General features: G+C 40.7%; 1 protein-coding gene across 1 annotated transcript in view; it reads left to right on the plus strand.

Moving 5' to 3' along the window:
* Positions 1-14,055, plus strand: part of LOC111261992 (uncharacterized) — a 32,752-nt gene extending 18,697 nt beyond the window's left edge. Inside the window, exons 6-9 of the mRNA XM_086968915.1 lie at positions 48-204; positions 829-1,066; positions 8,574-8,835; positions 11,795-14,055. Coding sequence (XP_086825041.1) covers positions 48-204; positions 829-1,066; positions 8,574-8,835; positions 11,795-11,863 — 726 coding nt within the window. The 3' untranslated portion in view covers positions 11,864-14,055. The remainder of the gene's footprint in view (positions 1-47; positions 205-828; positions 1,067-8,573; positions 8,836-11,794) is intronic.
* Positions 14,056-14,067: the final 12 nt, after the last annotated feature.

Raw genomic sequence — 14,067 nt, forward strand, 5'->3', positions numbered from 1 at the left:
GCTACTCATTATCGCTGTGGACGCCACTGACATTGGTGTTATAATAGCAATGGGCGGAGCGTAAGAATACGAGCGGTCGAGCTTCGACCCGACGCATCGGGGGTGGATCGCTGCGCGTGCGCGCCGCCAAGTTCATTCAGAGCCCCCGGCCAAGGAAGAAACCCCACGACACCAACACCAACGGTGGCAGTAAGGATGGCAGCGGTAATAATAACAATAACAGCAACAACGGTCAGAACTTTGACCGTGAGCTCTAACTTTCTCTTTGTTTTCTTTTCTAAGATTCAAAACTTTGCAGCACAAATTTCAGACAATGTGCGTCATTGCTATTGTACCAGTTTTGAATATATACGAAGGTCGTGAGAATTTCCTAGCAGTTTAGAAACGTTCCATGTTTCTAAATATTAGTTCATAGTAAAACTAACAAAGAGTGAAAAATCTATATCTAAAGGGTGTAGTTCCTTTTCAATAAGACCTTATAATAATAAAAGTTCCTTATAGATAGGAACAATAGAAGAATGAACCAAAGTTAAATGGTATTAATATATACTATAAACCACATTGTTCCACAACGTGGAAAATTACGAAGCAAGATGCACGATGTTTTTGTTGTTTTGAATGTCATTTTTGCACTTCCATGCTAAACACGAAAGCGACACAGGTAAATTCACAAATAAGTTTTATGAAAAATCGGCTAGTTTAAGGGGTTCGATACTTGCCGTCCGCGAACCTAGCTATTTTATCTGTGTCTTGTATCTTTTGTGACGGCTACTGCAAATGGTTGCAACGATCCACTGATGATTATCGACACGCATTCGGTTGACATAGACAAGCACGGTGGCGGTGGAGGCTCAAACGTGGAAGATTCAGACACGGATGAGAAGAGCTCGGGAGCGCGCACGTTAGGCGCAAAACAAGGACGAAGGGGTACGTTTCGGGTGTTTGGCAGTCTTCTCGATTCAAAAAGAGGCCGCTTCGGGGGCAGCGGGAAACAACAGCAACCATACGGAAGTGGTCAAGGGCAACAGCAGCAGGGAAAAGATGGACATGTGACCAATAACTTTAGGTGAGCCTATATATACCTATATGCTATATATGTGAACGAAGTCAGAGCTTAGAGATAACAGTAACCCATACCAAACAACAAAATAATTTGTTTTTGCCAGCAATAACACTTACTTCAGAGTACACCAAATCATCCTGATTGTACACTTTAGTATTATTAGAAAAATACTTCAACAAACTTGATTCAACTAATTTACAAATCTGATTACTGTTTTATGTAGATATACCACTCACCTTAAAAGTGTATTGCAAACTAAAAAGAACGTACCTCTTATACTGATGTATAACGAAAAATATTCAAATTTGCATGCAATTACAAAAAAAAAATACTATGCAAGTCTGCTATCAATTTCTGTAACCACTTCTGTGTTTTGAGTCCGTAAAGCATTCCGTCAGATGGCTGGCTCCCAGTACGCAACGAACCGTATGTCTGTCTATATCCGGGTTTGAGCCTAGACCACACAATGTGCCTCTAAGACTAGCAAGCAAATGCACGACCAACAAAGCTATCACGGGCACAGCCTGCTTGAAAAAGATAAGGCACACTTTTCTAATATGGATGGCTATAGCGAATTAATAAGCCTTTAATTACAGGTAGAAGCCAAAGCACTTTGGCGCACTGGACAGACTTGAGCGGACACGAACCTAAGTTTATGGGCAAAGGGCATTCCTCACAAAAACATCGTTCTCTATTTAACTCAACGAGATTTGCACGGAATAGCGTTAATAGTTAGGACTTCCTTATCAGATCTTCTTATCAGATCAGACTTCCTCATCATGCTTGCCCGTTTAACTTTTAATTCTGTTCGGTAGGAAAAAAACACTTTCTCGGGTATTAAAAGATTGTCTACAAGGAGAATAGACTATTTAGATGTTTTGTGTATCACCACCAACGACATGATTCTCGAAGATCTTCTCTAAGAAAGTTTACGTTTTGGATTTGTCGCCCCATAACACGCTGAGGTATAGAAATATTCTCCACATATCACAGTCGTTCCCATGAGGGTATCTAGGCCTTACCTAGCTTAGACTCCCACGATGCTCCCAACGACACGACAGCTCCAGAAAAGATCAAGGAAAAAGTATGTAACCGAGTCAAAAGCATGGACCGTATGGCTCATATTGAGCATAAATCATGGTTTCAAACGGCGTTGCAGACAGGCGCTACGAGTTTTAACGTACCAGTTCTGAAAGCGCCGCGCATCGATTCATGCTTCATAAGCTATCTTGAAAATTATCCAAATTAGTATTACGTTTTATATGGGAGGGAGGCGTCCCCTGGGAAAAAGATATTCACACATATGAAGAATAGAATCTGTGTGTTGAGAATATGATTGATACTTTATGAATTATAAACGGCAAGAAATATCACTTCACCTCTCTATAGTAGAAATGAGTTGAACCGAAAATCCTTGAAAAAATTACAATCCAATATGACCATTTTATCAGAGACGACGATTCGCGAATCCGGCGATAAGCAACGTAGAGTTTAACAGAAATAAGAGGTTGATTTAAACTTTGGTCTTATGCTTTGTGGATAGTCATTGCGAAGGAAAGTTGTGTCCTAAGCTGGCTGTGGTTTAATGTTAAGTCAGAGAGAGACTAGACTAGAGACTAGAGTTTTACGAGAGACTAGAAATAAGGAACTCGTGGGAGTAACACACTCTTATTTGAATCGGCCTGTAGCCAATGATAAATGGATGTAGGTCGTGCATCATTACTCTGGTGTTACTGCATAATTCGGAAGGTCAATAAAAATAATTTTCTTCTACTTCTGAAGGAAAACTTCTGATAAAGATAGTTGCAGTGCCTTTTTCGAATTACAAAGTTTGTGGCGAAAGCCTGTATACTTTGAGATTATATAGGAGCCGAGCCGGTGCCATCCGAGGCCTGATTGTACACAGTGGCCTTTTCAAAAAGAGAGTCATGCAACGGTTGTTAGTATCTCTAATTATTCGATTACTGAGTGCTAATACGCATGTTGTTGAAGAAGTATCCCTTAGAGTCCCGAACAAAAGAGGTGTGTAAATCTCATCAGTGCATTGTGCCATGCACGGGCGTTGTACAACGATATTGGCGGGCAGAATAATTACATTATTAACAGCTTTCGGATATCTGTCTTCCCCAAAGTCTAATAGGACATAAGAAGAGTTGGCCTTAGCCGCTGTGAGGTGCGCGTTCGGCGCATATCGCGTGAAACTTATGTATCGTGGAACGCTTCTACAGATTTTCAATTTAATCAAACACTCTCATTCCATAGGCGGGAATATCTGATGCACGCATCATCACCGGTGTCGCGTCTGAGGGCACGCAGCAGATGGCGGAAATCACCGTAGCACATTGTTGAGATTCCGTCGAGTGCTTCGTTAGTGCTGCTTATGTTACGAAGAGATCGATCGACGCCTTCGCGCGTCTCCGCCTTTAATTATGGAGCTATTGTGCCTTGCAATAGGTGGTCCTAATGGACAAAGAAGATGTTTTCGAGTTCTTATCAATACTGCGTAGCGTTTGTGTTATCGGTACCCTGGATCTTAGAGCAAAACTGTGCAGTGCGCCAGCCCAGAATCGAGGTTGCAGTGAGGCCTCAAGGAGTTACCGGAAACGCTTTTTCCGTCAACGCGCACTTTTGCGGGAAAATTACGATTCTGCCACCAGCTCTATCGACGGAGACCATTTTTCCTGGATTTGTTTCTAAGCAGGTGCAGACATCTCTGTGGACTATCCTCTAGGCGACATTTAAAAGTTATTCGTTTGCGCTGGTTAAAGTCGTGGTAAGTGTTAAGTAATTAAAAGTGTCATATATCGCGTTGGCACGTGTGTATTGTGTAGGAAACTATCAGCGATTGCATTTTTCTACCGGTCGACTAGTTCACCTGTTATTAAAGTGAGAACGAATAGATCTCGAGCTGCCTATGACAGCTAGATGGTATCGACATCTGGGATCGTCAGGTACTAGTGTTTATTGCGATAGAATGGCCCGTTCGGTATGCAGGCCCCCTTAAATGTAGCGAGATGATCTGCGCCGGCTGTTTTCAATGCGTTGAACAATGTAGGATATAGACATGGTGGAGCAGAAGACGCAACTAATAGGTTTCGCCCCAACAGAGGTTACTATCATACATGTGGCCAAAAAAATTCGCCTGTTGATATCCAGAGAAATAAGAATTCGTGAAGTGAAAAGCTCGGTACTTTTTCTCGTTACCGCACCAGGCTATCTCATCACCCTTAACGATAGCCCCATCGCTGTCCTTCAACTTGTACTTCATAATGTATAGAATCGATTTGACAGCGAAGTATACTTATACGCTAGAGTAGCATTCGTTGACTTTCAGGAAGTCGGCGTTGTACAAAAAACTGAATTGACATCTTGTGCCATGATTTATGCTGCGGCCCCTTTTTATAGCCGTTTGGGGGAGCAATGCTTGTATGTTGGATAGGCGCTGTCGGCATACACTTACTGGTTAGGCTTAGGGAATCTTTTTGAGCATTGATAGTCTACCATGCATGGAGGGTTAACTGTGCCGAACAGGCCGTGAATTATACTAGGCTTTAGTACTAATACATGACGTTCTGGATCCTCCGCTGGACTCTGGATTTTCATCTGCATAAATTTGTCGTATGTTTGTAGCTGGGGCTTTGTTCGTCGAATATTTGGACATGCGGGAGTCTTCTCTCCTTTGATTGCTAGGTAGGCGATGACATTGTCAAATTTCCGCATGTTCTGATTTATGTAAAGGTCTTTACAGTTGGAACACTCTTCCGATCGTGTCTGACCGATCCTCAAGCCGTTGACCCCCCCCGGAAAGGTAGCGAACGGTATGCGGCCATTGCTTATGTCACGTCATAAATAACTACAGTGAAGCACTGGCCAAAGTGCGACTGTGCGCCGTCGCGTCTTGTCCCTCAGAATTCTGCATTGTATAGTGGGCCGGCTATAAATGTTGAGGAGATGCTACACCGCCTTCCCCATAAGAACTCGGTAATCATCATTGGCTATTACATTAGAGAGGTTTTATATGTCTTTAAAGGACTGATTGAAGCCGTTCACATTAGTGGCATATGCTAGTTATAGCTACCGCTCCTGCAAAGTCGAAGGCGATGTACCTGTGGTAGACACCGGTGCGTACAGACGTACACACATAGTATGTTGCAGTTAAAATGAGAGAGATGAAATAATTTTTTTCTGAGAGGGAGAGTTTGGGAGGAAATTTGATAAACAGAAAAGGATAACGGCAAATCTGACGAATGACGAACAAGGGCACTAGGAAAAGCGGCGCCTTAGCATTGCTACGCATGTAATTAGGCTTTTTAAGCATTGTGATGCGCTCGATGTGACACTAATTTGTCGGATATAGTATAAGCGATGTGGGCAAACAGTTCACGAAGGTCAACACAGAACCAAACGTTGCCCTCTGCGAGTATTTTACACATTTTCCGCACTGCTCGTCCCAAGGCGGAACGATACCGACCGTAGGAAAATCAGTCTAACCCTTTCTTGCCAGATGGATTCCCCACTTTATTAGCCCTCACTCAGTTCAAGAATATGGATCATACATATCGAAACGGTGCATATTTCTAACAACTATTTCACAAACCAAGCAAATCAGCCGCATATTTATCTATCGAAGAAAAAACCGACTTTTTGTAAAAAAAAGTATTGCAAAATATAAGAATATGAACCGCGAAGATCTATTATGACGCATCTAGGTGAAAATCATAATTCGTAAATTCGGAAAGGGTGAGGCGTTAAAAATGACTTGTCATCGCCCATTTTGTAGTGGGTAGAGAACCAACGCCTCTAGCAACATAAATTTTTCACTAAATCCGGACCGTTATCGAGAAAATCGTCAAGAAACGTCAAGTTACTGAGAAAGTTACAAGAAACTGAATTCTCTTTCATCATAACAGGAAGTTCCTCTCGAAAAAAAAGTATTCACTAAGCAAACAGTATGGACTAGATATGCCGAAATGATTCATATGGCATCAATCATTTCGTTACTCCTCTTCCTTTGCGAAAGAAAGTACTCGCATTCTATAAAGAAGTTAACTGAGATGAACAATATTTCATGAACTATAAACCACCTCGGTGACAATCATTACTTTAATATTAAATAATAAAAATATGGGAAACTGGATACCATCCTTTGAATGTTATATTGCGCCCATCTTGTAGAGTCTGGGCAAAAAACAACTTCCCGCATCAATAACACGTTCTTAACGGTTGTCATTGTTGTTGTTAACTGCAAAAACGATTAATGGGTTCAGATGATCATTATACTTTACGGAAAGAAACCCATTCCTCGTACGGATTTTCTCAAGAAAGTTTCGCGATCCACCATAAATCAGTCCAATCCGATCGGTCTTAAATGGTCGATTTGAGTCAAATAGGCGCACAAACCAATACGCGAACACAGAGTATTAGTAGAAGACTGAAAGCGATTTGTGGGCTTTATCTCAAGACGGTTCTCCTATAGAGCTAATCCTGAGCAAACTTTTCGACGCGGCAAAAATTACCGCCTGAGAAAAAGTTCATTTGTACATTTGATGGTATATATACCCGGACCATGCTTATGGCCGCTTCATAAGCGTTAGTGTGGCGTTCTTTTCAAACGTGGAAAATCAGAATGATGAACTTGCTGCTATCGGCTTACGCTTACCCCGCCAACCAAATTGAGACTGGTTACTATAAGATAATGTAAACTGGGGGAAAGAATTTGTCCAGTCGACCACGTCTTCCGTGCAGATTTTTCTCTATGTGAAACTCTATCGATTTGGAAAAATACAGCCCATACTAAAGGATCGTTTTGGGTCCGATACTCAAACAAATGAGATACTAGGTCAATATATACGACTGAGCAATCTCGAAAACAGCTTGAGGAATGATCACGTTTTTCCGATCTACGCACTGAGACAACACAATGACGGAAGGATCACGCTGGAAGAATGGAGTGTTTTAGAAGTTATGACAGTGCAGCTTCTGACCGTTCTTGAACACAAACAACAACAGTATGGCAATTAGCACAGCGGCTGTTGTCGAACTTACTAATTTTTCCCCTATCATACCTACGTTCAAATCAGTTCTAGAGAGAAGCACCAAAAGAAAGGTTGTATCTAGAAACGTAGGCAGCACCGTTGCACATCACTGGAATAAAAATCAGTCGGAAAGGACAGCTATCTCGCTGATCCTTAAACGTTAGAAGTTTGCCCCACAACAAGCAAAATACGTCTAAAAAGGTACTCACAAAAGCAATGACCGAAACGCGACTTCTCTCATTGGAAGGGGCTGTTTCAAGGACAAATTAGGGAGAACTTGAAAATAAGTCCGTGCATTTCAAGTAGTGAGGAACCCATGATAGGCACTTTTTCCTGTAGTTAACAGGGAATTTCTACTCCGAATAAAATTGGGCCCCTAGAACGTACACTGAGAGAAAGAACCCCAAAAACTTCTTGGTTCCAACATACACATCAAGAGTGCTATTCCAGCTAAATCTTAGGGCTCAAGCTTGCTATCAATGTTAGCCGCGCGTACGGGCCGGGTCTTTTTGTTTGGGTTTGAAATGTAGTGACCTTCAGCTCTCTTTCATCTCTTTAATCGTAGACATTCAAGGTACACTGTCAACCTAACTATTACACAAAGTTCGTTAATAATTAAACAAAACTCATTGTAGGCCACTATTGTGGCTAGTTATCAACGACGCTCAAAAAGTATTCATTGTGCTTAAAGATTATAATATCGCAAAATGAGGATGAAATCAGTGGGTCAGGACATTATATGGTTCTTTTTATTGCACCATCATATACTATAGCGATTCAGTACCTTTAATTACATCTACAGAACATTTACTTTTGCATGTTAGTAGATAACCAAATAATAAAAGTGTTTAGCACATTTTACTGTTCTTAGCGTCAGCTATAGAAACAGTAGATATCATACTACTGTTGTCGAGATCATTCGGATCTACATTATTTTCACGCGATTCTGAACCGGCTGCGCTTATATTAAACCTGAATTACCGTCATTTACAGATATATGTGCATACACACGTGGCTCGTAGAATCCGCAAAGCTGTTTGACTTATGCCCTTTTGGTTCCTCTGTTCAGGCACAACCCTGTATCTACATCAGGTTTTCCAAGAACGCACCTGGTACCAAATCTCTATTCCCTTCTGCAAAACCATCGTAAAATTAAATTTTCTCGTACTCATATTTCTGCCCATCATGATGAATCTAAACCGAAGAATCTGTCTAGTTATTTCTAGAACTGTTTATCCATTGCCCATAAAGCTGTCCGCGAGATTTCTTTTCCCGGAACTTCTCTTCATGATTCCAATCACGTGTATTCATATACCTTTAACAAATATCCACTACAGACCTTCTGAATGGAATAACGTGGATCCATATGTCATATAGGGATCTGATGTCAGATTTGAGCTTTTCTTCCGTGTCTATCTTTTTTATTGACAACATTTCTTTTAATTATCTTTCGCGCATGTTTTCTGATATTACAGTGGCTTGAAGCAAAAAGCAGAAGCCACGTCTAGTTCGATGGCTGAGCAAGACAAGGAAAGGGGTGAAAAACAGGACTCGAATAGTGACCAAAGAGGTGCCCAGGCTATCAGCAGTGAGGAAAATACTCGACCTGCAATGGTGTGCACTGGAACTGGTGGGCAGGAGAACACACCTGGTACCGGACGAACACCCTCTGCGCCATTAAATTTAACCAGCAGCCCACGGTCCGAAATTCCCCGATGGGTGGTTGAAGAAATTGAGGTAAAGACAGACACAGATCGACCACTCGAGCGAAATTGCTGCTATTAGATTTACGATTGCTTACCTGTGCAGAAAAAGAAAATTAGGGAAATAGTTGCACCTTTGCTGTTAGGATGTAGAGAAGACTACATAGTTGGTATTCAACAAAATGTCAAAGTAATAGGCAGAATGATAATAAAATAAACAAGGCGATAAGCACGATCCTTAGCCTTAAGGGCAAACTTTGCACAGCCTTCCATCCGCATTGTTTAAAGTTTACCTCTGGCACTAGATTAAGCTTACACCTTTGTCGATACCTTATGCTCTTTTAGGAATTGTTTCTGGAATTATCTGGACACATACAGATATTTTTGGCCTGTGTTAAAAGGGCCTTTCCTAATGGTGATATCTAATCAGTATAAGCTCTCTTCACCCCGATGACAGCTTTAATTTCGGGTCTAGGCAGCTCATTCGTTCCTAATGATATTATTGCAACTCTACTAACGCTTATTTGAAACCACTAGTGGACGGATCGGCGTTGTCATGCCGAGGGACCTTCACTCCATAACACTCGTAGCAGGCCCAAACCTAGGCTATATCTATTCTGAAATATGTTCAACGCCTCGAGCAGCCAATCCTGCATTTGCTGGTACATCGTTCTGTTAAAAGACGTGTGGCCTTTCTTTCAACACTTGCCCTATTCATGGTCGCACAACACTTTATTGAACACAGGTCTGGTGACAGCTCGTCTGATTTATAGAACGTATTACATATACGTGTAATCTTCCTAAATAATCAGTAATGTCGCATCCGTACTCATAGTAAAAGATTTTCGCACACAACCTAACCGAAATAAGACGATCGGCGGAAGTGTCTTTTCGCATGGTGTCGATCAGCAGTGATTCAGTTGCAGATTTTATTTTTAGCTCAACCGAAACCTCAAACCTGCCTTTAATGTAGTCATAAGCGCATTTGCGAGGTCGTACGCTGTTGATTTGGGACAACCGAAGATCATCTTGGTAGCATTTGCTGCCTATGAACAGATTTAATAATAGCTGCTCTTCACGCAGATTCTAAAAACGAAATACTATTTTTTGCAGTAGCTGCCAGAGTGGCGCCGTAGGGAGCGGGGTGCCTGCCACCCATGCAAAGTCAGTTTTTGTTAGTCTGTCTGTTAGTTTGCATGGACGTATCTCTCTAACGAGCTCTACAGAACTTACGAAGTCTGTGTACGTCCTTCTTGTGACAAGCTTTTGTCTAATAGTACCGATTTTAGATGAGTCCGTTCGTAAAGCTGCACGCGATCAAGATTTAAGCCTACCACCATGTACTTTTGGCTGCATGGAAAGGTTGCACTTTATACTATACGGTGCAAAAAAATTCAAAAGACAGTGTGATCTTGATGAAACTTGTCTTTGCACAACCAATGATATCGTGATGGTAGCGGCTGAATTCTGATACTATTGTTTTCGACGTTTTCCATTCTCTCTTTTTTAGGGTTAATAACAATTGATTTTTTAAAATGTCTCAGGGGCTATCTTTCATGACATTTTTTCGTGTTACTAAAAGTTCTCATCATCTGATCCCGCATTTCTCAAGAACCATCTGTTATAGGGTCCCACGACTACAGTGGACCACGATGTCTTCACAAATACCAGTCAGTTCGATGCTATCAAGCACTGTGCAATTTAATTTAATAGTCATTCACTCCGGGAAGAACATCTGCACACTACACACCTATTGGTCCTAATCCTTACGTCGTGTCGTTTTTTATGTCTGTGGAAATTTTTCCTGGCTATAACTTGGAAGCCCAAACGTTTGTCCTGCCCTACTAATTGAAATAGTTGAAATTTTAATTATGATTGAATAACACGTCAGGTGGAAAACTGCATAGTAATCTAAATTTCTTTGGCGTGATTTTGCAAAGGGCTACTACAAACAATACAACCAAAATATCCCTATATGTTCCCATACAGTCAGAATGTCACAGTCACAGTGGGCATGGGTAACCGTCTCTCTCGCGATTACCTACAGTAGATCAATATACTTTTACAAAACCAACCAATTGTTTGACGTTATCAAGCACTACATAATATAATTTAATAGATAATTACTACAAACAACGTAATTTACATCGTCGGGTTATTTGACATATCACCTAGTAGTGCCGGTGTTTCAGACATTTTGCTCGCAGAAACACACATACCTCGCAAATTCTATTCTGGAGCGATGTCTCTGCTACCCAGGCCAGCGTAAACCGTTTTAGGACATTTTAGGTGCATCGTCTATGTCCTTACGCATTTGTTTATAGCGATTTAAAACTAGAGTTGTTTTAAAAATTAAGGCTTTTTCAATTGTTCCGCATCAGCACAAAAAATGTAGTTCTGTTCCAGTGAAGTAGCTGCGACGCTAATAACGCGTCGTGATTACTTAAAGTTGCGTCACGTAGAACGTGCCTTAAAAGAAAGTAAAATACGTATTGATAATGCAGTAAGAATTTATGGAGTACGTAAACGATTAGAGTTTGTTACAGATTCCGTTTTTGAAGGTCATTGTCGTAAAGGGTTCTATTTATCAGCTTTACATTAGATGAACAGTATCGTGTTGACGTTGTTTTTATTGAGAATTGACGTATTACAATTCAGATATCCTAATTCGATCACAATTTATATATTTTGGACATCTCAGATGCCTCGCTTCTTTTGTGTATCAGGTAACCTGTGCATTAGTATGCAGATCCAAAACGGGGTCCGTATTTGATCTGTCACTTGGTGTTCTCTGATTTCTAAGATGACTTGACTGTGTAACTACTTCTAACTTAAGTACACGTAACTTCCTACTTCATATCGCATCTTCGAGCTGGTGCCCTTTGTGTTGTAAAGGATCGCAACTGCCGATAGCATGAATCTCTAATCTTATAGTGACATCAAAAAACATTAGCAAAATCTAGATAACGTTATTCGTTCTTTGTGCATTTTAGTTGTTCGAACAGTTGATTCGCGACTACCAAAAGGTTCACGGAAAGGTGGTTGACATGTTTGAGACGTGAAGGCCTTACGAGAAGCTGATGGACCAAAAGGACATCAAACAACTTTATAAAGAAGACAAGGAACGCGTATGAATTTTGACATTAAGTTGCCTGTCTGCTAGCCTGGAACAGCCATTGAGCGTATCGATTTAGTACAGCAGCATCAGAAAAACAATGCACATAAGTAAGGTCGTACCGCGTTGCGCCAAAAAAACCCAACAGGGTTAACCTGTTTCATATATATATATATATTTGTTTTTCTATAACCAAGAATATTCTGTTCAGTGACGACTAAAAGAGGTTATCAAGTTAAACATTTTTACTTGCCAGTGAGAGTAAATCTGCTTATTCATTTTTGAACGATTGTCGCCGTCGTCGTCGTCTGCATCGAGCATGTTATACCTGCTAACGATAAAGTCTAGACCTGTTTATAACTTATCATTGTATTTTGTAAATATGCGATGTTGTCAAAGTGCGCTTGCCTATTTCGTCTCAATTCACAGCCAGAGTGTATTGACAATATATACGATGTCCTATCCCAACGGTTAAGGACGACTGATTTTGCTGAGTAATGCTCTTTGGTCCGATATGCGGGAGTATATTCAGGTCAGCACCCTGCCATGACCTATACGATAACAAGGAAAATGTGTAGGAGAGGGGAAATTCTTACGGTCAGTCCTTATGACACACGTACACAAATGATCATCGCGCGTTGTTTCGGAGTAGCCGTGAGACAAATATATTAACGGTGATCCTTTCGGGCGGAACGTATGGACGTCCTATCTACGTTATAGGCACCAATAAGGAGAACCAATTATTTTTTTCTTTATTATTATTAAAAAAAGAACGATTACGTTCTGCTTTATTACTCTTTGTTTTAGAAATATTTACAGGCGAAGGCGTACTCAAGGCGTAACTCAAGGGTTCCTCAATTGGCGAGTGAATAGCAAGTTAGCTTCGTTTCAATGTCTCTGCGCTTAAGCCATTTATACTGAAGTTAATTATTATCATGAAACAACGTTTTATTATAAGTTAGAAAATGCTAGTTATAACTTGCGAAAACAATCGAGATGAATAGCTAGGTTCATTGAAGTTGACAAGCTTTTGATTCTGTACGTCTGATGACGGTGCTGATCGAGGGATCCCAACACACGATATCGTTCGTTTAAGTAGAAGTAGGCGTCTCCACATGCCGCAAGGAATAACTTGATGAGGGACATGAAAAGATTCAGTTTGAAGGACCAAATCCTTACGAAGTCACAACGGACATTGCAACAGAGTTATAATGCCAGAATGCTCGAAAAGAAAGAAAGAATCAAAATGAATAATGGTAATAATAATTTAGAGCCAATGGAACGCTCGGAACACTGCCTCCCCACTCTGGAGATGTACGGTATCTAGAAGAAGTGAGCTTCAGATACTGAAATACTAATAGGTGTAAACCAGTGTAAAAAATCTGCATATACCCACCTTGTCCTATTTCTGTTTGTCCTTTTTTCCTATACCTTTTCTCACTGTTCGGTCATTTAACACGTATAGTCTTATTCATATTTTCTAATTGTTCGTCTTACGCTTCTCTATAATATTGCCTCAAGTTTTTAAGTTCTCCTCTTACAAGCCTTTTGACTTTCGCACGATCACAATTCGCCATAGCCTTTGCAGAGGCCATTCTCAAACGAGGCATCTGATATTTGCATTACAGTAACAGGCCATTTTTTTTAGAAAAGGGAACATTTCCCGACAGTAATTAGTATTTACTGTTGATTCTTATGAATGTAATGGTTGTATTAATTAATAATGTCAGCTCTGCATCGTTCTAGTGTTTATACTGTACTGGTAGAGGTATGAATACCTCCAGATTACAAATCCGCTCACGCATAGCACAGTGTCTCCATTTCTCGGCAGTAATGAGTAAAAATTCTTGATAAATAGAAGCACCGCAGAAGAGAGAACGCGTTTACATCTGATATTAGATGCTTCAGGGAAAACGTTCGAGCCATCTAATAAACAGCGTATCCGTTGCTAGCAATTGAATATACATGATGTTGACCAATAATTTTCCAGCTCCTACTACTCGACCTAAACCCTTGTAGTAAACTATGATCCCTTTTGTTGGCATATGTTGCTTCTCGTCGTGGAGGAAACGAGTACATCTCATTAAGACTGCTCAACAAAACAACAGTAGTAATAAATAACAGCTTGAATATGTGCTATTAGAGTGTTAT

Source organism: Varroa jacobsoni, unplaced genomic scaffold (genome assembly GCF_002532875.2).
Source record: "Varroa jacobsoni isolate VJ856 unplaced genomic scaffold, vjacob_1.0 scaffold_621, whole genome shotgun sequence".
NCBI classification, from domain to species: Eukaryota; Metazoa; Arthropoda; class Arachnida; order Mesostigmata; family Varroidae; genus Varroa; species Varroa jacobsoni.